Genomic DNA, 21,453 nt, shown 5'->3' with positions numbered 1-21,453 from the left:
TTGAACACGGCACCAGGCATTCGGTGACTGTGAGCTTTAAAAAGCAAAGGAGAAGGGGAAGAGGGGCCCATCCGCAGGCAGGCCTTCCCCTGACTGCAAGCTCCCTGCCAGCTGCCAGGTCAGGGAGGGAGAGGCCCAGGGACCTGACCTTCAACCTCCCCAGGCAGATGCGCCCCTCTCTGCACAGCGACGGCAATGACGCTCCCTGAGAGGAGGTAGAGGGCAATGCTCAGCAGATTCAGCCACCAAACCACCTGCACGGAAGTGAGACAAGAGGGTGAATGGAGAGCTGCGCTCTCACAGGCCCGGCCCGAGGGTGTACGGTGCACGTGCGGCACTCACCGGGTTGCCGAGCAGGTACACTCGGAAGTCCGTGTCATTGATCCCTGAGAAGCGCAGGCCCTGCGGAGCAGAGGACACACTGCTGATCTGGGGCCCGGCTCATCCCCGCTGCACAGGTTCCAGGACGAGGGGACTGGTCACCTTTCACAGACACGGAGCCTGGGCGGGAGGCTCAGAATGTGAGCTCTCTGGGAAGGCAGGGCAGAACCAGGGCAGAACAGAGCCCCGTCCTGGCCACCCCATGCCAGGTGTGAGGCCTCACCCAGTCACCCAGCACACCCCACCTCCACCAAGTCTCTTTCTTGGCTCCATGTCCTGGGAGGAGCTCTAGCCTCTGGCCTACCTGGTAGTTGATAGGCCAGTGCCAGGGTTTGGATGTGAATTCATTGTCCTTGGGTTTGAGGCCATTGTTCCCCTGCAGGAAAGTGGCAGAGGAAAGCTGGTCAAGACAGATCGAGGGCGGACAGAGGTGTGCAGACCAGGTTCTCTGGTAATGGCCGAGAGTCAGGAGAAGCCCTCCCTCCTCTCTCCCTTGAGGAAGAACCAGGTGCTCACTCTGGGTCACTGTCTACCTGCCTATGCCATCACCTCACTTCTCCCAACAGGAAGCCTCCAACTCCCTCCTGAGACAGCCCAGTCAGACCTCCCTGCTTGAGAGAGAGAGGAATAAGGGACTTGTTTCCTATGGGCACAAAACATAGACCCATCTTCAGGCCAAAGGTGTCAAGAGGGTGTGGAGGGGGCATATAAAATCAGGGCTGACTTACTTGTCCCCTCGGAAGACCAACTTCAAACACAAACCCAGGAATGCTGATGAGTTCCTGGACTTTGAAATTTTTACTTTAGACCAGTGTTCTCAACTTTTTAAATTATTGCCCCTCCCAGACTTTTCAGACTTTTTTCTAAACACCTCCCACCATGACATTATAATATCACAGCTATACTATAAATCTGTTTATATATTATACTAGAGGCCCAGTGCATAAAATTCATGCATGGAGTGTGTGTGGGGGGGTGGTGTCCCTCAGCCTGGCCTGTTCACTCTCACAATCTGGGACCGCTGGCTCCTAACCGCGCTGGCCTGCCTGCCTGATCACCCCTAACCGCCTCTGCCTTGGCCTCCGCCACCACAGCTTCGTCCAGAAGAACATCTGGAATGATGTCCGGAAGGTCGTTCGGCTGTCCGGTCTAATTAGTATATTACGCTTTTATTATTATAGATGAATACCTGTGCTTTATACATTACAAAGTTAAGGGAGGTTTGCCCTCAAGAACACATTTACCCACTGGAAGTGATATTACTGTGGTTGAGAATGCACATTTAACCCGAGGGACTCCGCTCCTTTAATCAATAGCCAAGAATATCCAACAGCCTGTGTCTACATGGTAAAACCCGGCCTTTACTAAACAGGAAGGAAAAGGTCAGGATCCTGGGTGCTAACCACCAGGACTGGCATCGGCCTCATCATCAGGGCCCGCTGAGAAGGCATTTCCTGAGGAGGGGTCAGGTGCCCTGGGCCAGGTCAGGGTTTCTCCACCTCAGCACTACCGCCTCTGGGGCTGGAGAAGTCTTTGGTATGGGCTGTCCTGTGCAGTGTAGGATGCTTAGCATCCCTGACCTCTGCCCACTAGATGCCAGAAGCAGCCCTACCCCTCAGCTATGCCAACCAAAAATGTCTGCAGACATTGCCAATTATTCCCTGGGAGGCAAAATCACCCTCTGTTGAGAACCACTGGTCTAGCCCAAGAAAGGTCCAGAAGGTCTGATTCAGTGAACCACCACCCAGTGCTCACTCATCCAGCTACTTGAGGAGTTGGGGTCATTTGCAGGCCTCCACGTGGTAGCTAGGTTGCTCTTCCAGGGTCAAAGGGCCCAGCTGCCCCACCAGTGAACCACCATAGCCAGGTGAAGGGCCTCTGAATGAAGAATGAAGAATGAATCATTCTGAACCCTAGAGCATCTGCTGCGGGAACACAATTCCTTCAAACCAGTCCAGTCCAGCCCCAAATGCAGGGACTTCAGCCAGAACCATAATAATCCAAGGGCATCCTACTCACTAAATTAAACTCTGAGAAATGTGCTCCTTTACTAAACCAAGAAACTGAAGGAAGGAAAAATCTGTAACCAGTATAGGCATATACATTTGTACATTATTCTCTTTGCTTAAAACCTAGAGCAGGCTTGATCCAGCTAACCTCACCATGCACAGCAGCCTTTCCTGCCAGCCTTAGGTCCTCCCCCCTCTCCCCTGCACTTTCTAGACTATTGTGGTCTCTCTCCCTGTTCTGACTCTACATTGGCTGAGTAAGTCCCCTATATCCCTTTTCTTCTTGGACTCTTCCTCTTCAATAATAAAATAAATGTCCCTTTTCTTGTTGGACTCTAACTCTTCAATGATGAAAGAGGAAATAAGACTAGTTAGACTTAGTCTTAAAATTCTACCTAGACCCAGAATGATACTTGGACTGACAGACACGTATTGAAAACAACTATGTCATCAAGCCAAAGTGACAGCTACAAGCAGAGAGGCAGAGAGGAAGTGACCCAGAGATTGCTTGCTGTCAACTCATCACCTGCCAAAGTGCAGAAATGACAAAATTTGAATTTTTAAATTTAATCTGGTGGTTTAAGTCAACTGTATTTACTGACACTGCTTCCATAATCACTTCCAGGAAAGTCCACTTGCCATCGGCTCATAGGGGGAATAACAACTGCTACACCTCTCTGCAACCCTGTGGGCTGAGAAACAGTGATTCTTCAACACCATTCCTACAGAATACCGGTTCTCCCTAAACCAGAGTAAAGGGGTTTCCCCTGAACATCAAAACTGCAGCAGGGTCTTTCCAACCACAGGGGAGAATTTAAGCTAGTGGGTAGAATTGCTCAATTTAAGGATTTCCTCTCTCAATTGTTTTTAAACCTCTGATGCTACAACTGCTGTCAGTTACTAATGATACAGAGCACAAGCAATGAGTCTTAAAAACCTTCAAAAGAATCGGCCATGTACCCTAATGGTTTGTCTTTGTCTGCAACAGGAGTGGGTCATGGTTGGGATTTTATGCTGCGTGTAAACAACACACTCAAATTAGCTCTTCATTTTAATTAATCATAACTTCCTATGATGGAATGTACTGTCACTCTTCAACCAAGGACACTGGTTTTCAGGGCTCTGCCACTTGAACAGCCTGGAGAATCACTTTGAGCCAGAGGAAGGTAGTGGGACTAGCACTGACTCGGAGAGCCTGCCAGCCTGGCTTTGAAGCCTGGATCTGCCTCCCACATTTAGCTGTGTGGCTCTAAGCAAGGTATTCATCTCTGTACCTCAGTCCCCTCCTCTGTAAACCAGGAACAATAATCTCCATAGGATTGTAGTTAGTATTAAATGAGTTAGTATGTGTACAGCCCTTAGAGTAGCGCCTGGCACATAAGAGCTACATAAGTTTTCACTGGTGTCATCATTACTGTCATCATCTTCATCACCACCATCACTCTGTGATCAACAGAAATAAATGCCTTTAAAGACCAACTCAACCAGTAAGTGAAGACACTTTCAAAGTCCTCCACAAGGGGGCAGTGGATCTAAACCATGCTACTGGTTTGTGATCTGAATTTGTGGATGGCCCTGAGGTCTTCGAGAAGACACCAAATGGGAGGGGGCCCTCTTACCCGGATCATCACCATGTGGGACTCCAGCAAGATCTCAGGAAAGCTGGGCTGCAGCACGTCCAGGCTGATGTTCGGCACTAGAAAAAGAAATGACCGAGTAGGAAACGTTTGTCACACCTTCGCTCTCACAGCTGTCCATGCATCCACACAGCTGCCAGAGTCTGAGTGCAGCTTTCCTGACAAGCGGACTATCAAGTAGGTGAAAGTGTTGGGGAGATGGAAGAAAACTTGGCCCAATTCTTGATTATTCCTTCAGCTTGTATTGAGCACTCATCATGCATTCTGAGAAATACAAAGGCAACAGACGACAAGGCCTGGGTGCTCTGGCAGCTCTCGGCACAGTCACCCTTCATTTCGGTACTGGCACAGCTGCCCTCCCTGCTAGGCAGAAGGGCTGCAAGGATAGGGACCAAGTCTATCTCGTTCACCAATATCTCCCCAGGGCCCCACATGGTTCTGTCATACTCAATAAAGAGTTGCTAAGCCCTAGCTGATTTGGCTCAGTGGACAGAGTACTGGTCCACAAACTGAAGGATCCCGGGTTCGATTCCAGTCAAGGGCACATACCTCATTTGGGAGCTCAATCCCCAACCTGGTGAGGCAACCAATCAATGTGTCTTGTCTTTCTCACATGGATGTTTTTCTCCATCTCTCCCTCTCCCTTCCACTCTCTCTAAAAAATCAATGAGAAAAAACCTTGGGTGAGAATTAAAAAAATTTAAAAAAAGAGTTTATTTAGGTAATTAATTAGCTGGTTGGTTAAATTAGGTGGTAAAAGAATGAAATGGGGCCCTAACCAGTTTGGCTCAGTGGATAGAGCATCAGCCTGCGGACTCAAGGGTCCCAGGTTCGATTCTTATCAAGGGCAGGTACCTTGGTTGCGGGCACATCCCCAGTAGGGAGTGTGCAGGAGGCAGCTGATCTATGTTTCTCTCTCATCGATGTTTCTAACTCTCTATCCCTCTCCCTTCCTCTCTGTAAAAAATCAATAAAATATATTAAAAAAAAAAAAAGAATGAAATGGGAAGCAGTGAGAAAAGAAATCAGGCAAGAAGAGGGCAGTCTAAGAGAACTGGCAGTGAATCCAAAGATTCGCTGAGTTGAAGATGACACTGATGTGGAAATGTCACAGTGGAGCCTGGGAGTATAGATACAGGGCCCAGGCCAGGGCTGTGGCTGTCACTTTCTGTAAACGTGTTGGCTGGATGTGGGGAGCGGAGGAGCTCTACACAGGGGCATAGAGGGAAAGCACCAGCCTACTCTAAGCCTTGAGGGTGGGAGGTGCCCATGGTGCAGGAGGGAGAAGAGTCCAGAAGGAGATGAGACAGACAGACCTGCATTACAGAGGCCAAGGAGAAAAGAGTCCAATCTGGTGAAAGACAAGGAAAATGAGAAGAGACAAGTAGCTCTGGCCTCGAGTGAGGTCACTGGTCATTTCAAGGAGAGAAAGTGTAAGTGGATGGGAAGCAAAAGGAGCCGCCTCTCTAGACGACTCATATGAAGAAATTAGGTTTAAAAAGGAAGAAAGTGGAAACAATAAGATAAAGCAACAGCAGTTTAAAAGGTTTGTTTCCTGTAAGAGGCAGCCCAGGAAGTAACCTCACTCACACTTGGGATTGATGTGGTCCTCCACATTCCAGATGGAGTTGAGGGTTTCCTTTAGGTACGGAGTGCAAGTAACTTCCAGCTGCTCCCAGCCCCTGTGAAAAACAGTCACAGGTGTCTCCCAGAAGACCTGAAACTCACCAGAGAGCACTGTTAACTGCCCTTACGTCCATGGAACCCCTCTCTTTTCAACCCAGTGGCCATGCTTTTTTCAACCTTGAGCTATCCTAGGAGTATTCTAGCACACAGTATTCCCATTTTAGAAAGACAGATAGATCCAGAGAGTACAAACATTTGCACATGTACAAACCTTCAACTATCAGAGCACATAAAACACCAGGGGAACTCTGGAACTCTGTGCTCTACAACACACCTGATGCTTTTCTCCCTCCACCTACCACTCAAAATAAGCAAACATTAGGTGAACACTGACAACTGGGAGACTGAATCTTCTGGAATGCTGGGAGTGAGAAAGGAACAGCATGAGCCTCAACTGGAACATCAAAACCCCAGAGACTCACCACTTGGGCAGAACCTTTCCCAAGGAGCCCAGGACACAGCCTGTGACCAGATGAATGAAGCGAATTCGACTTCTCAGCACTTTGATCCGGTTTCCAAATTTTCTGTTTATAACCTCAATCCGCCAGAAATCATTTGAGTCCCCTGTCCCATTCTAACACATAAGGCAAGGAAAAAATGCAAAGAAAATAATATGACTTTAGAGAAGACATTTCAGATGCCCCATGTTACAAAGGTCAAAGACTAAACTGACCTCAATGATTGAGGTGGGGAAGGGAACAAAAGGGCCTGGAAATATTTCAAGTGATGGATACTGCTTCAGCACTCACTATCCCAACCAAGAAAGTTAGTATAACTCCTGGAACCTGATGTCCAAGCCTGCACTTCATAGGACAAGAGTTTAAATTCCAAATAGATGTTTCTGCCCTTAAACCAAACTAAAGACATCACCCTGAGCCAACAGAAATCGATTTGGGCCATTTGCATCCATGACCTTGGCCATGTGGACACCCATTCAGCTAAGCCAGCAAGGTCTGGCCTGGACACTGTACTTGGAAATTAAGACAGTTGTGCCTAATTCTCCTCGGGAGATGCCCACAAGAAAAAGGTGACGCTCAGAGTCTTGGCTCTAGCACACACTGGGATGAGAAAACAGGGTTGGAAAATCCATTTTATGAAACCCAGAATTTTTACTGATGCACCAAAGCCCTTGGAGGGGAACGTAACTGATAGTTATAAGTCTAGTTACCCTCTTGTTTTTGTTTTCAAATTACTGTCCAAGCCATAAGTACTCATTGAGCTTCCTCTATGAACGGCATCACCCAAGGTAGTAAAAATCCAAAAGCAATGTGGTGAATATCCCCCTGCAGAGGGAAGTAATCCTTAAAAACAAGGCAAACAGGGATTTGGGACCTGGCAAAGGATAAATGTCCACAGTCATCTGGGGTCACATTGTGGGTCTGTGGCGTTTACATCCAATGTAGATTTAAAAGGGACCCACACAGTATTCATATCTGACATTTATTAAGTGTCAGAACATAAAGTGGCGTGGTTATTATGGGAGGAGAGAGATGGAAACAGATAGACTTCATAGGCTGCTTTTCCCAAATGCTGAGTCCCTGTACAGCCTCCATCCTTAGGAAAATGCCAGAATTCTGGGGAGGATGTGTTCTGCCATATGGCCGAGTCAGGCTGTGCACACTCCAGTTGCTCACTTACTATGCCATAGCCAGTGACCTGGTAGTGCTTCCGGGTCAGGGGGGCCTCATGATAGTGACTGTGCAAGTTCCGAGAGGTCCTAGAAGTTAGAAGAGAGAAGTTCCATTATCTGAAAGAAAAGAGATGTGTCGCTTCTTCTTTACCAAAGGATACTTAGAGTCACCTGTTCAGATCTTAAAAAAAACCTGAATAGGAAATTCAGTGTGTCAGGAACTCCTTGACTATTTACTCACAAGAAATACCTAGAGAACTGGAGAACTGCTCAAACCAGGAGGGACAAATGGTAGGAGTACCGGCCTGTGTGCCAAGAAAGGGGCTACCTTCAGGTGGAAGGTGCGGGTGGAGGTAGTGACAACACATTTGGTGGCTTTGAAGCACTTAGCTTGCAGGTGTGGGTAGAAGAGTATTAAAATCTATAATCTGCATATCCCAGAGATAGAAACCTCTCTCTCTATCTATTTTCTATTCCCACCACCAGTTTTATAAAGTGGGGATCTATAGGGAAAATAGGAGTTTAATTTAGCTTTTATTTACTTTGTGCTTATTTTAATCCATAATAAGAAATAAATGTTCATTATAAAAATTCTGGAAATTCTCAAAAATAAATTTAATAAATTTTAATTTATTAAAAAATAAAAATTATTTAATAATGAAATTAAAATTTTAAGTATCCATGATCATACCAGAAAAAAAAACTCTCATAGCTTTTCTATATGTATAAAATTCTGATTTTTAAAAAAAATCTGTATCTAATAATTCTAGTATATGAAACTTCTGAGGGCTGCTTCTGCTATGTATTGTTCCTGCTTATTCTTGCATGTGGGGTCCTATTCCTTGTGTGTTTAGTTATTTATACTATTTAATTATTATTCACTGTCACCAAAAAACCATTGATAAGAATAGGTAACAATGTTTTTTCCAAAAAGATTTAGAAGTTAGAAGAGAGAATTGTCTTAAGGCACAACTGTCTTAATTTGCCTTTCACCAGGCTGCTAGGAAACATTGCCAATCTAGGATTATGTGCATTTAAATTCCTGGCTTGAAGATCTTGAGACCATCTGGGTGAAATAACGTTGGGCTGCAAACCCATGTGAGGATCAACTGGTAGTTACAACATCTCAGGCACCAGAGACAGAGCCTCCCAACCCCCGCTTCACCCCTCCCAAGCACACTCTGCTCAGCACCACAGTAACTTTTCCAGAGTACACGTGGACACAGCAAATTTACCCAGCCCTAACCCTTTTGGGGCTCCCAATTTGGGGGAAGGATCACTTAGTAAACTTACCACTTTGGGTGAACCTAGAACTTTGACTTTAAAACTCCCTCTGTTAAGAGGCAGTCCAAACCAAAGTTCAACACTCAAGATTGTGGGATCATGGCAGAAGTGGCTACAGTGTCCCCCTTTTTTCTCAGATCCTCCCTTTCATTTAGATTTTGGCTTGGTAACTCCTTACTATCTTAACAGCTCTTTGATGCTTTCTAGAAGATGCTCTTATATTATTCCAGTTTTATATTTTTATTCCAGTTTTCATATTAGTCATTTTCAAGGATAACGTTGGGTAAATAAACTAATTTGCCATATTCTTGGAAACACATTTACATCTTTCTAAAGGTAGTCACTTAAGAAGCAGCTTGGGAGAAACCAAGATGGCGGCATAGGTAAACACCAGAGATTGCTGCCTCGCACAACCACTTCAAAAATACAACTAAAAGATGGAATGGACATCACCCAGAACCACAGGAAGGCTGGCTGAGGGGAAATTCTACAACTAGAAGGAAAGAGAAAAGCGTACCGAGACTCAGAGGAGGCGCAGTGCGGAAGTAAAATACTAAGGTGTGGAGGTGTGTGCGGAGCGGGCTGGCGGCTGAGGGCGCAGTTGTCTGTTTCAATCAGGAGGGAGTCTCAGGCTCTGAGCTCCAGTTCCGGGCGAGTCTCTGGGGATTCAGACTCAAACAGGAGAAGCGGGACTGTCTGGCATCGATCAGAACTCAAGGGCAGCTTTCTCTCCGAGGTTTACAGCGGTTGCTGGGACACTGAGAGGCAGAGCCTCTGGGGACGGGACTAAGAGCAGCCATAACTGCTCGCTCCACCCGCCCTGTTGATCCCCTGGGACCCGCCCTGCCCAAGCCCTGCACAGAGGCATTTGCTGGATAGCCTCAGGCAAAGGCTAGATTAGCACCTCCCTAGAGGACAGAAGTTCTCCCACTGCAGACACAGCTGATTCTCACAGCCAGTTGGCCTGGAGGTCAAATCCCCCCCAGTGTTACCTACAACAATCAAGGCTTAACTACAACAAGACTGCACACAAAGACCACAAGGGGGTGCACCAAGAAAGCATAAAAAATGCAGAGACAAAGAAACAGGACACAAATGACAGAAATGAAGGAAAGCAGAATGCTGGATATAGAGTTCAAAACCACACTTTTAAGGTCTCTCAAGAACTGTCTAGAAGCCACCGATATATTTAGTAAGGCCCTCGAAAAGACTGGTGAGACCGCCGATAAATATAGTGAGATCCTCAAGAAATCTAATGAGACCCTCGATGTTGTGATAAAGGACCAACTAGAAATTAAGCATACACTGACTGAAATAAAGAATATTATACAGACACCCAACAGCAGACCAGAGGAGCGCAAGAATCAAGTCAAAGATTTGAAATGCAAAGAAGCAAAAAACACCCAACCGGAAAAGCAAAATGAAAAAAGAATCCGAAAATACGAAGATAGTGTAAGGAGCCTCTGGGACAGCTTCAAGCATACCAACATCCGAATTATAGGGGTGCCAGAAGATGAGAGAGGGCAAGATATCGAAAACCTATTTGAAGAAATAATGATAGAAAACTTCCCCTACCTGGTGAAAGAAATAGACTTACAAGTCCAGGAAGCGCAGAGAACCCCAAACAAAAGGAATCCAAAGAGGACCACACCAAGACACATCATCATTAAAATGCCAAGAGCAAAAGACAAAGAGAGAATCTTAAAAACAGCAAGAGAAAGAAACTCAGTTACCTACAAGGGAATACCCATACGACTGTCAGCTGATTTCTCAACAGAAACTTTGCAGGCCAGAAGGGAGTGGCAAGAAATATTCAAAGTGATGAATACCAAGAACCTACAACCAAGATTACTTTATCCAGCAAAGCTATCATTCAGAACTGAAGGTCAGATAAAGAGCTTCACAGATAAGGAAAAGCTAAAGGAGTTCATCACCACCAAACCAGTATTATATGAAATGCTGAAAGGTATCCTTTAAGAAGAGGAAGAAGAAGAAAAAGGTAAAGATACAAATTATGAACAAATATGCATCTATCAACAAGTGAATCTAAGAATCAAGTGAATAAATAATCTGATGAACAGAATGAACTGGTAATTATAATAGAATCAGGGACATAGAAAGGGAATGGACTGACTATTCTCAGGGGGAAAGGGGTGTGGGAGATTCGGAAAGAGACTGGACAAAAATTGTACACCTATGGATGAGGACAGCGGGTGGGGAGTGAGGGCGGAGGGTGGGGTGGGAACTGGGAGGAGGGGAGTTATGGGGGGGGAAAAGAGGAACAAATGTAATAATCTGAACAATAAAGATTTAATTTAAAAAAAAAAAAAAAGAAGCAGCTTGGGCAACTGAAGTTTTTTCTTTTGTCCTCTAAGAAAAGGGAAGCTGAAAGATACCTTCAAACTTCAAAGCTCCTCAGAGCCAAACTAGGTAGGCACAGGCTCACCTGCTTATTTCACGGACCTTCCTAATGCGGCTCTACGTCCTCCCCCAGCAGCTTGTTCCATTTGCCAGAGCCTTGTTCAGACCTGACTTCTGTTCATTTCCAGCTTAAAAACAACTCCTTACCTTTGGTGCCCATACCACTCATTTATCCCAAAGAGCAAACTTACTTACTCTTTATGTTCTAGTCGAATGATGTCTCCATGTCTTACAAACTCCACTGGGAATGAGGGGTCTAGGGGATCTGCCAAGAAGAAACAAGCACTGTTACTTGAAACCATTCGCTCACCGGGCCAGTACTGACTGAGGGCCCACTGGGAGTTACAGTGCCTGGCAGGTGCTAGAGATGCTGTCAGGAGACAGAGAGCCCAGAGAGAAAGGTCCCGACTGTTTCAGAGGACTGGATAAGGGTGTGTCCCAAAATAACGTTTGAAAGACTCTTAAAGGAGAGGGAGAATTTTGCTAGGAGAACAAGTGGGGGAAAGTCACAGAAGTGTGAAAGAGCAAAACTCATTTGATGGTCTCCTGTGGTTAAGGGAGCAGGCAGGAAGGGTGGGAATGGACGAGTGTGTGAACAGTGGGGCCAGGCGAGAAATATGGCCATCTCTGACAGGCACTGAAGCCCCCACTGGAAGATTTTTAAGCTGGGAAGGCAAGTAGTACTACGATTTTCCTTTTAGTAGTAAAAAAATAGTCTTCCAAAAATTAATTCCATGCAAATTACCATTTCCAAGCTCTCCTCAAAAATCAAATGTTAAACCCTGCACATTTTGCCAGTAATTATCTTGTTCCTGGCAATATACTTGCTAAGTCTTAGGTAAAGATAATGATGAAATGATGAAAAAAGGGACTACAGTTGACACTTGAACAACATAGGTTTAAAATGAGCAGGTCCTTATATATGGATTTTTAAAATAAATACTACAAATGTATTTCCTCTTCCTTATGATTTTCTCAATAATTTTCTTTTCTCTAGTTTACTTTACTCTAAGAATACAGTCTATAACATATATAGCATATAACGTATGTGTTAACCAACTGAGTATGTTACTGGTGAGGCTTCTGGTCAATAGTAGGCTATTGATAGTTAAGTTTTGGGGGAGTCAAAAGTTATACATGGCTTTCTGACTGCGCAAGAGGCCAGTGCCCCTAAGCCCTGCATTGTTCAGGAGTCAGCTGTACTTCAGTATCATCTAGAAGTCAAAACTGATCGGGATCTAGAAAGGTGATGACGATGGAAAAGGAATCATCAGTAATCACAGCAACACAGAGGAATTCTTGCAAATTTCCATCCCAAACAGTGAGACACGAACACTCCAGGTCAAGAAGACAAATTTACTAGCACAAATCATGGCTCTCAAGTGAATCAGAGAACTTAACTACAGAGATTCCCACTCCTATGTGGACTCTTAAGGTCTCTTTCAATTTAAAAGTTTAGCCCTAGCCAGTTTGGCTCAGCGGATAGAGCACTGGCTTGCGGACTGAAGGGTCCCGGATTCGATTCTGATCAAGGGCATGTGCCCCAGTTGCAGGCTCGATCCCCAGTAGGGGCGTGTGGGAGGCAGCCGATCAATGATTCTCTCATCATTGATGTTTCTCTCTCTCCCTCTCCCTTCCTCTCTGATGTCAATAAAAATATTTTTTTAAAAAATAAATTTTAAAAAATTAACTAGCAAGATGACATTAAAAAAAGTCAATGGGAGGGAAGTTTTCTTACTTCATATAAATTTATAGCCATCAAGGTCTCAACGACCTCAGTGCCACATGCCCACCGCCCACAGTGCTTGCAGACACTGCCTTCTCACAAGATCTTAGTTGCCCGGGTGAAATGCAGCTACTTTAACCTACAAGCCACAACGAAATAACAGACCAGGGATGTTCAAAGATTCAGTTAGGCCCACATGACTTTCAAAGTAAAGGTGGTCTCCCCTCACTAACACCTCATTGTGATAGACCACTTATTAAGTTTGGCCTGTTGAATAAAAACCCAATCAATACCAGTACTAAAAAGGTATAGACATAGATCCTGCCCAAGAGTATCATAATTCATATTACTGAGGAATAGGATGCAAAGACAGTGACTGTGTATGCCATATTCTGATCCAAAAACCACAGCAAGAAGAGGAGTGGGGAAAGGAACAAAGAAGGTGAATTCAGATGATCATCTGCCCCTTCCCCCACAAAGGCTCAGGGGCAGCTGACTTGAGACAGGCTGAGCCAGGTGGTGTTTGCTGGGGAGTCACAGAGGATGCCTGTGGCACAGGACAATCTGCAGGGGCTCAGGTGAGTGGGAGATGCCCTCTGTTCTCTCGCAGCTGCAGCAGAAGGCATAGCCTGCAGAGAGCTAGCTGCCTGACCAAAAAAGCAAGATCCAGATACAGCCCATTTCATAGGCCCTGAGAGCCCAACAGGTGTGCCTCAGAGCAGCTTTGTCCGGTGAGGCAGAAGCAGACTAGCAGGCACTGAGTGAGGTACCAGACAGCAGCCTAGACAGGCCCAGCACAGGGCTGGCAGGCCCTCAGATTTCCAACTCACTGCCCAGTCCAAGGATGACCAGTAGGCAGCAACACTATCATATCAAGACAACTGGAGCTGCACCATACGCTAGGGTCTGCAATGCGTGGCGTGTTCTAAATTAGAAATGAGAGCAGCCAGCATGTGCCCCAGTTGGGGCTATTCACCAGCCCCTGGTGGCATGCCCAGGTAATCGTCTGGATCAAGTCTGAGCTTTGGTTCTGTTGTCTTCAAAATGCAGCTCTGAGAGCGAGATCATATATGTCTTGCTCACTGCTAATCCCCTAAGGTGACAATAGCACTTTGAACTAGCAGGTGCTCAATAAATAACTGTTGAAAGGATAACTGAGATAGTAAACACATTGTCAAAGAATGCTCAGGAAAGCCCATCTTGTTACCCTTCTCTGGAGGCATGAGAAATGTGGAGGACTGAGAGTAAGTAATCACACAAGAAGCATCAGTTCCCCACATTACCTGAGTCTGTATTCTGCTTCTTGATAATCCACAGGTTGTTGTAGTCCTTGTGCAGATAGGTGGTGACCTGGGTGAAGGTGGCAGGGAGGGGGAGGAAGGAGGAGGGAGGAGACCATCACTATCAGCACAACCAGCCACAGGACAATCAACAGCAAACCAACATTGCTTAAGCCTTTCTGAACCCCAGCCACCAACCCAAGGGACCACGTTTCCCAGCAGGACTCAGAAGCAGCACTAAGTGAGATTCTCTCCTTCCTTCTGCATTGAGAGGACTTTTCCCACAAGAAGGAAGCACCATGATACCTTGTGTAACAGAGAGGATTTAGTGCATTTTAAAAAGGAATTAAGCCATGGCCGGTGTGCTCAGTAGTTAAGAGTGTCAGCCCATGCACCAAAGGGTCTCAGGTTTGATTCCTGGTCAAGAGCATGTACCTGGGATGCAGCTTCAAACCCTGGCCCTGGCGCCTAATCCAGTACCAGGGAATCCAGTATCATGGTGGTCAGAGGGGAACACTGAAGCCTAAGTTGAAGCCTAAAGAAGCCGAGTTAGCCACGGCAAAGAGGAAGAGAGCGCAGGAAGCAGGGGAAACAGCGCAAGCAAAGGGCGGGCGGCAGGAACAGGAATGGCAGGTTCGGTGCAGAAGAGGCTCACGGACCTGCTGCTGGCGGGCGCCAATGCCCTCAGGATAGAGGTGCCTGTGGGAGTGGAGATAGCCGATGGCCATCCGCAGGTTCTTCACAGTGATCACAGAGCCGAAGGCCAGGTCTAGGGGGAAGGGAAGGGGGGGGGGGTGAGTAGCACAGTGCTAGAAGCCACCGCTGACTGGGAGGGGCCTCCCAAGCCCTAGGGCTCATAACCCTCTTACAAACCCCACTGGGCTGAGGATACCCAAAGCAGGTGTGCCACTGCCTTCACACTCCTATAGGGTCAACTTAAGAGGGAGTTCACTCCAGGGTGCCCTTCTTCCCTCCCCACTAAGCACTTCGGAAGAACCTGGGTAGTAACAGTGTGATTAGAGCACTGTTTGTAATAGTGAAAGATTAGACCCACGTGTCCTTCAGTCAAGGTCTGGACATACATTCAATGGAATAAAGGAAGAAGCATTCTCTGTCGTTATCTGGAATGTTCCCCAAGATATGATGGTATGATAGACGGTTAAGACAGACTTCTGTGCTTCTGAATCCAGTACCATATGGAGTAACTATTTAATGGTATTTGGGCTTTTTCTTTACTCCAAATTAAAAACAACAACAAAACGAGCAGAGTAAACCTCATTTCCTTTTTACTGTCCCTCTTTTCTCAATCCCTCAAACTGTGGCCACCCTGCCATTCCCCACTCCACCGAAAGAGGTCTCACTCCACCAGAGATGGCCCACCCTGTCTTCCTCTGTCCACTCACTAGGTCAGCAGACTGTGCCGATTACACTTGGATCCGAGGTGGAGCAGGCCTGGCTGCACCCACGCGAGCCCAGTCTTGGGGAAAAGGGCTTCATGCATTGACGAGCACATGACAGTGGGCAAGTGCTTTGGCAAAGGTGTGACAACGTGTGACATGGGGGAGCCCAGACAGGGTAGGATGACTTCTCGCCCCAGGAGTAAGAGGAGGATGGCTTGTTGGAAGAGATCACAGTTGAGCTCGGCTTTATAAATGACGAACAGGAATTTGCACACTGCTGACCACCTTTGCTTTTTGAAACGCTCTCTGTTCCTCCTTCTGAGCCCCATACTCCCTCATGAATGGCTCCTCTGCAGCTCCTTCCTAGGTCCCCTTCCTCCTGCCATCCCCAATGACCTGACCTCACCCTTTTTCTCTTCCTCTCTCTGCAGTTTCCTTATGGGTCATAGCACTGCCACCGCATTAGTCACCCCTTTATCTGGCTGACTCCTCCTTTGAAAGCTTCAGCTCCAAGCCCGCTGGCCCCATTGCACGATTTCCCCAAGTACCTCAAAGTCTCTGATGTAGAACTCAATATCTGCCTTTCCAAACCAACTTCTTAGCCTTTCCTCTTTCTCATTCTTTCCACTGTCTGGGAGAGCCCAGGGCTCTGGGCACTGTACAAGGCACTGGGGAGACTAAAAGACAGTCTTTGCCCCAGGAAACCATCACCTGGGCTCAGGTCCTTAGTGACATCTTGTTCCCCCCTTTCCGTATCTAACCTCCCGTGTCTATGCCCGGTTGCCTTACCTCTGTGCCCAGCTCAATGCCTGCAACAGCTTCCCAGAGGACATCTCCTGCCTCCACTCCCATGCCATCCTATACTTAACCACCAGAGTCATCTCCCTAAGGCGCAGCCTTCCTGGCCTCCGCCCTGCCCAATACCTCCACTGGGTCTCCAATGCCTGGGTAATGAAGCCAAACACCTCATCCAGACATTTCAAACCCTCACTATCTGGCCCAACCTATCTTTTCAAACTTATTTTCAGGTACTTTTCTGCATATAATCTGTGCCTTGAGTTTTGCCCTGTCCTTGGCCTTGACCATGCTGTCCCTTCTGCCCAATATGCCCTCTCCATCTGTTGAAACCTACACATTCTGCCAGGGCCTGACTCCCAGACCACTCACTCTATCTCTCACACCCTGTGTCCCCACTTTATGTACTGAACCCGACAGTCATATCAGGCATAGACTCTGCACTTCAGACTCTACGCTGGAGGGCATCCACCTACCACTGCCAACGTGGCTAAGGCTTGCTCAGTAACTACCTGTGCATAACAACACACGCGAGCCACCGCACTCCACGGTGGAAACTGGCCAGTGGCCCTGAAGGTCCAAACAGAGTCTCTCTGGTTGGCCTTCCCACAGAGCTGGCTTGGATGTTTTCACAGCCGCAATGGAGAAGTCTCTCTTTAGGGACAAAGAGTTTGCTGCTCAGGAAGTCTACCTCTGCACTTCCTGTGTCCCGACCCCCTCTCTTGAGTACTCGTACTGGAAATAGCTGGATCTTTCTCCCACTTTGCCCTCTGCAGACCGAAATAACTCAAACTATCATAGTCGTCTTTTCTAATTCAACTCCCAGAAAACCCTCTGCCCTGCATCAGGCCCAGGAGACACTCACACTCAGGGATGGAAGCGTTGTGAAGGCTGTTTCCTGAGAGCCGGGCCTGGAAGGCGGAGCTGAAGAAGCCATCGCCGGGACCACTGTGGGAGAGCAGGAGCAGGGCAGAGCCCAGTGAGTGCAGTGAAATCATGACTTCCCAGGAGCCTAGAAAGAGCCCTGCTCGGCTCCTTTAAGGACAACCAGAGTGGCAGTGAGGCATCAGGAGACAGACATGGGTGATGGAGGAGGAGAAACTGGGTCCAAATCCCAACTCAGCCACTTACTAGCTAGGGAGCCTTCTGAAGATACCTAACTTGGCTTAGCCTCTGCTCCTCATTTATAAACAGGGGTTTAAAGATTTCAAAGTAATTACGATTAAATGAGAAAATGGGTACAAAATGCTGAACATTCCTGACACTCAGTAGCTACTTGTTAAATGGGAGCTGCTGCTGGTGCTACTGTTATTACTATCCTCATCCCAACTGCACACCTTATGGTGGCTCATCCCTGTTAAACACAAGGGGCTTTGTTTAGGGAGAAGGGGCTTTTGGCTGTTAGGAAATTCTTTACTAAGGGTGTTGGCCTTTCTGAGCATTTTGGATACCCAAAAGATAGAACACAGGAGAACACCAACAGGAAAACACCCTGGGTCCCCTCCTGTCATCCCAACCACAGACCCAGGAAATCACACGGCCCATCGGCGGGCTTAGAGGCAGGAGGAAGACAGACTGAGCAGCTAGAAAGGCTCTGCTGTACCTCTGACTCAGCACCGCGAAGTGAACAGCATAGATGGCTGTGTAGAGAGCCAGCGGCAGCACTATGAGGCACAGGATGCGCGCAGTCAGGTGTTTTCCCACAGTCACCTGTAGACAGAGCCAATGTTATTCCTTATACCTTACATGTGCATTATATATGTTTTCATGTATAAGTCACAGTCATAATAAAATTGAAAAACTAACAGCCATAAAGAAAAACTATGTGGAAATGCTTTCCATAACACCCACCACTGAAACAATGCCGGGGGCTGAACAGGAGCCAGCCCCCTGCTGGCTGTCCGAGCCCTCACCCTGGACCCCAGACTGTCACTGCACCACCAACAAAGCGCTGCCTACATCTTCAGCATCGTCACTCATCAGTCCCCTGTACATCCCAGTCACACTGATCCCCTGCACTTTCCCCGAGCTTCCTGTACTGGCCAGCCCCACCCATCACAAGGACGACTGCTCCTTAATTTAACTTCAAGCCTCAGTGTTTTCCCAGAAGTCCTCCTGCATCACCTGAGACAGGGTCACACCCTCCTCTGCGCTCTCACAGAACTTGTTGGCTAAACTATAATTGCCTGCTCACTTATTTCTCTCTCTCTCCATTGTCTCTAGAGGGCAGGGATCATTGTTTTATTCATCTGCATGTTCTATCTCACACTTAGAGGATAGCATGTCTGTATTTTCTGAATAAATAAACTTGTTGGGACTCGGTTCAGAGGCAATGGAGCAGCCTTTAGTAAGCAGTCTGCCTTCCCTCGGTTTAAACCCTAGATCTGCCCCTATTGCCTGTATGACCTGGGGCACATTATTACCTCTCTAGGTCTTGATTTCCTCATTTGTAAAGAGAGGGTAGTAGCTACCTACCACATAAGATTGTTATGAAAAGAAAATGAGATAATGAAGGTAACGCATATTGCATAGTGCCCAGCACAGAATGAGCCCTTAATAAACAATATTGTAATAAACCTTACTGGCTTCCAAATCTGAAAAGCCTGGATCGGGAAAAGAAAACTGTGAGTTCAGAAAGTCTCCCTGACCATTTCACCCAAGGTCCCCTGCGTCAGCGCCTGACATATACCAGTATTTGGCATGAGACCAACTGGACAGAATCCTCTAGCTGGGTAGTTTGCAGAGCATTTTTAAAACATTTCAGAAACAAATGCCAAAAATGAATTCCAGGAATGTGAGTCTATCCTCGCCCTTTATACCACTCCAGCCTCTCAGCCATTGCCCCCTCCCCCGTCCTGCTGCCTACAGAGAGCAGCTGGTCCAGCTTGCCTGGGCCCAGAACACAGCCACTCCGTGCCTGCAGCAGAGGCAGAGGTAGGCCACTGGCTCTGCTGAGCAATACTGGGGAGCAAAGACATTTCTACAAGCACTTGGTTCTCACCAATGAAAGACTGAGGTCTCCAAACAGGTGCCAAAGGTCTGATACGGTGTTCCACCCCACGTGCAGGATGATAAAGAGGCCAACAAACTTGACCCCTATAGCACCAGCCAGATTAATGCCAGTCAGGCTGAGCCAGAACCACCAGGGGGCAGAGAAGGGCCTGAAAACCAACAAGACACAGAGTTCAGTTTGGCAGCTGGAACCAAACTCAAAAGCAAGAGCATCAGTGGGCAAGGGCACAGGTTCTCTGACTCTGAGGGGCTGTGCTGTGCCCTCTATGCGAGGGCTCCTAACCTCAGGGGACCATGAGGCTCCAAGAACAGCATGGTTTGTGAAACTTGAAACTGCAGGAAGCACAGTGTGGGTGGGAGTGAGGAGGAGCTTTTTCTGTGAGAGGGATCAATGCTTTCCTGGATAAGTAAGCAAGAAGCTTTTCTTCAAGGGATAACCAATCACGTGGATGTCAAAGGGAAATCCAGAGAAGCCACTGGATTGAGTCAGCCCTCTCTTTTGCCACCTCTGGACCTGTCAAAGCCAGCATTTGTCAAGTGCTTACCATGTGTCAGGCACTGTTCCAAGTCTCTACACAATTAACTCTTCAACTTCGCTAACCCCATGAGGTAGATCCTATTGCTATCCTCTTTTACTAGTGCACATGGGGAAGGCAAAGGACAGAGAGGTTAGGTAATACAGCTAGCAAGCGGTGGAGCATGGTTCCAGCCAGGGCAGTCAGTGCCAAGGTTTGCTGTACTTACAGCTCCCAACACACTGTGCTGCAATTTTCTCACTTTCTGGTGGCCTCCCCTGCCAGAGCGAACGCTCCTTAACAGCCAGACCTAAGTCCCGCTGTACCTCCAGCTCCTAGCACAGTACCTGGCACAGAGTATGCATTCCAGAAACGGCAGGTGGAAGTGAATGTGGCAGAGACAGAAGATAACCCAAAGCCAGAGAGACCTGGATCAGGCTTTATTAGCATAACATCATTTAATGAGATAACATCATTTAATGAGCGTTGTCATGGTGAAACCAAGTTGACTTCTAGAAAAGCCCAGATGAGCCAGCTCTTTGGTTTGAATAGAATGAATGTATTCTACTCTCTCAGAGGTAGAAGGATGATCTGGAAAAGACTACCCTGGGGAAGACGAGGCCCTCTAGTACAGCTTCAGAACTTTGCAGGGCCTGCAGGGATCCTCTTGACTACTATGGACCATTCAAGCCAACCTTTATGTACACTATTCCCACCGTTAGGTCAGGGCTGGATGTAACAACCACCGAGGGCAAGGAGACAAACACTCCCAAGCATTATCTACCCTGGTTCCCTCCCCTCTAGGATGGAGAATGTGAAAGATAAAGTTGTCCTGGGATCTCCTAACCAGCACTGGTGCCAAGGGGTGGCTTATAAGTTGGTGGGAAGGCATTAGGACGCTCTATAATATCCACAAGCCCCTATCTAAGTCCACCACTGTAAAAATGATAATATTCTTGAAAAATACAATCGACATTTTCTTAGTCTTATGTAAAGCAAAAATAAATCTATAGAAAACCTTTTCAAATCTATTTTCATGATCTAAAATGGGTAATCTAAGTTTTTTAAAAAGTTGGATTGCCTTAAACTCAGCCTCAAGACAAGTCCTCTAGGCACTTACCCTGTCCCTGGCTATTATAGAAATTCTGGAGCTGCCGTAGCCTCTGGACCACCTCACTCCCCTGCTCGCCCCCTCCCAACCACCCCCCGCCACACACACACACACACACACACACACACACACACACTCCCAAAGACGGAGTTTCTGACCTGTCAGCACAGGAGTTGTACTTGACCATGCTCAGCATGGCAGCCATGATGAAGAACATCAAGATGGGGTCAAGGAGGATGTACTGGGACAGAGTGAGGCATCCTGTGTCTGAAAAACATGAGCTCAAGTGGTCAAAAAATGAGATCAGAGATAGGCCCCCAAGAACCAAACACCCCAGCAATAAGTCCCCCTTGCGCTTAATTGCAGTCAAGACTAGATGGGCCACTGAGTCATTGGGGAGGTGGAAGGTCACAGCTTGGGGGTACACCAAAGCCCAATGATACGAAATAGTATCCCACGTCTTCCAGGCCCTTAACTCAAGAAAGGATCATGTGACTCATTCAGATAGAGCAGTCCCGAGGTGAGGGCTCTTGCTCATTTCCAGCCTTACAAAGTGAGTTCCGCCG

At 47.1% G+C, this 21,453-nt stretch overlaps 1 protein-coding gene across 1 annotated transcript in view; it reads right to left on the bottom strand.

Annotated features, from left to right (window-relative positions):
* POMT2 (protein O-mannosyltransferase 2) overlaps positions 1-21,453 on the bottom strand; it is a gene marked incomplete at its 5' end in the record, with an annotated part of 41,665 nt that overhangs the window by 4,427 nt on the left and 15,785 nt on the right. The window contains 14 exon segments of the mRNA XM_081105046.1: positions 149-254; positions 343-402; positions 686-757; positions 4,010-4,086; positions 5,618-5,709; positions 6,136-6,287; positions 7,352-7,430; positions 11,244-11,313; positions 14,058-14,124; positions 14,714-14,823; positions 17,115-17,197; positions 17,853-17,959; positions 19,251-19,410; positions 21,046-21,154. Coding sequence (XP_080961172.1) covers positions 149-254; positions 343-402; positions 686-757; positions 4,010-4,086; positions 5,618-5,709; positions 6,136-6,287; positions 7,352-7,430; positions 11,244-11,313; positions 14,058-14,124; positions 14,714-14,823; positions 17,115-17,197; positions 17,853-17,959; positions 19,251-19,410; positions 21,046-21,154 — 1,344 coding nt within the window.

The sequence above is a fragment of the Myotis nattereri genome (assembly GCF_964212035.1).
Source record: "Myotis nattereri genome assembly, chromosome: 1".
NCBI classification, from domain to species: Eukaryota; Metazoa; Chordata; class Mammalia; order Chiroptera; family Vespertilionidae; genus Myotis; species Myotis nattereri.
This window is presented reverse-complemented; position numbering and strand designations above follow the sequence as displayed.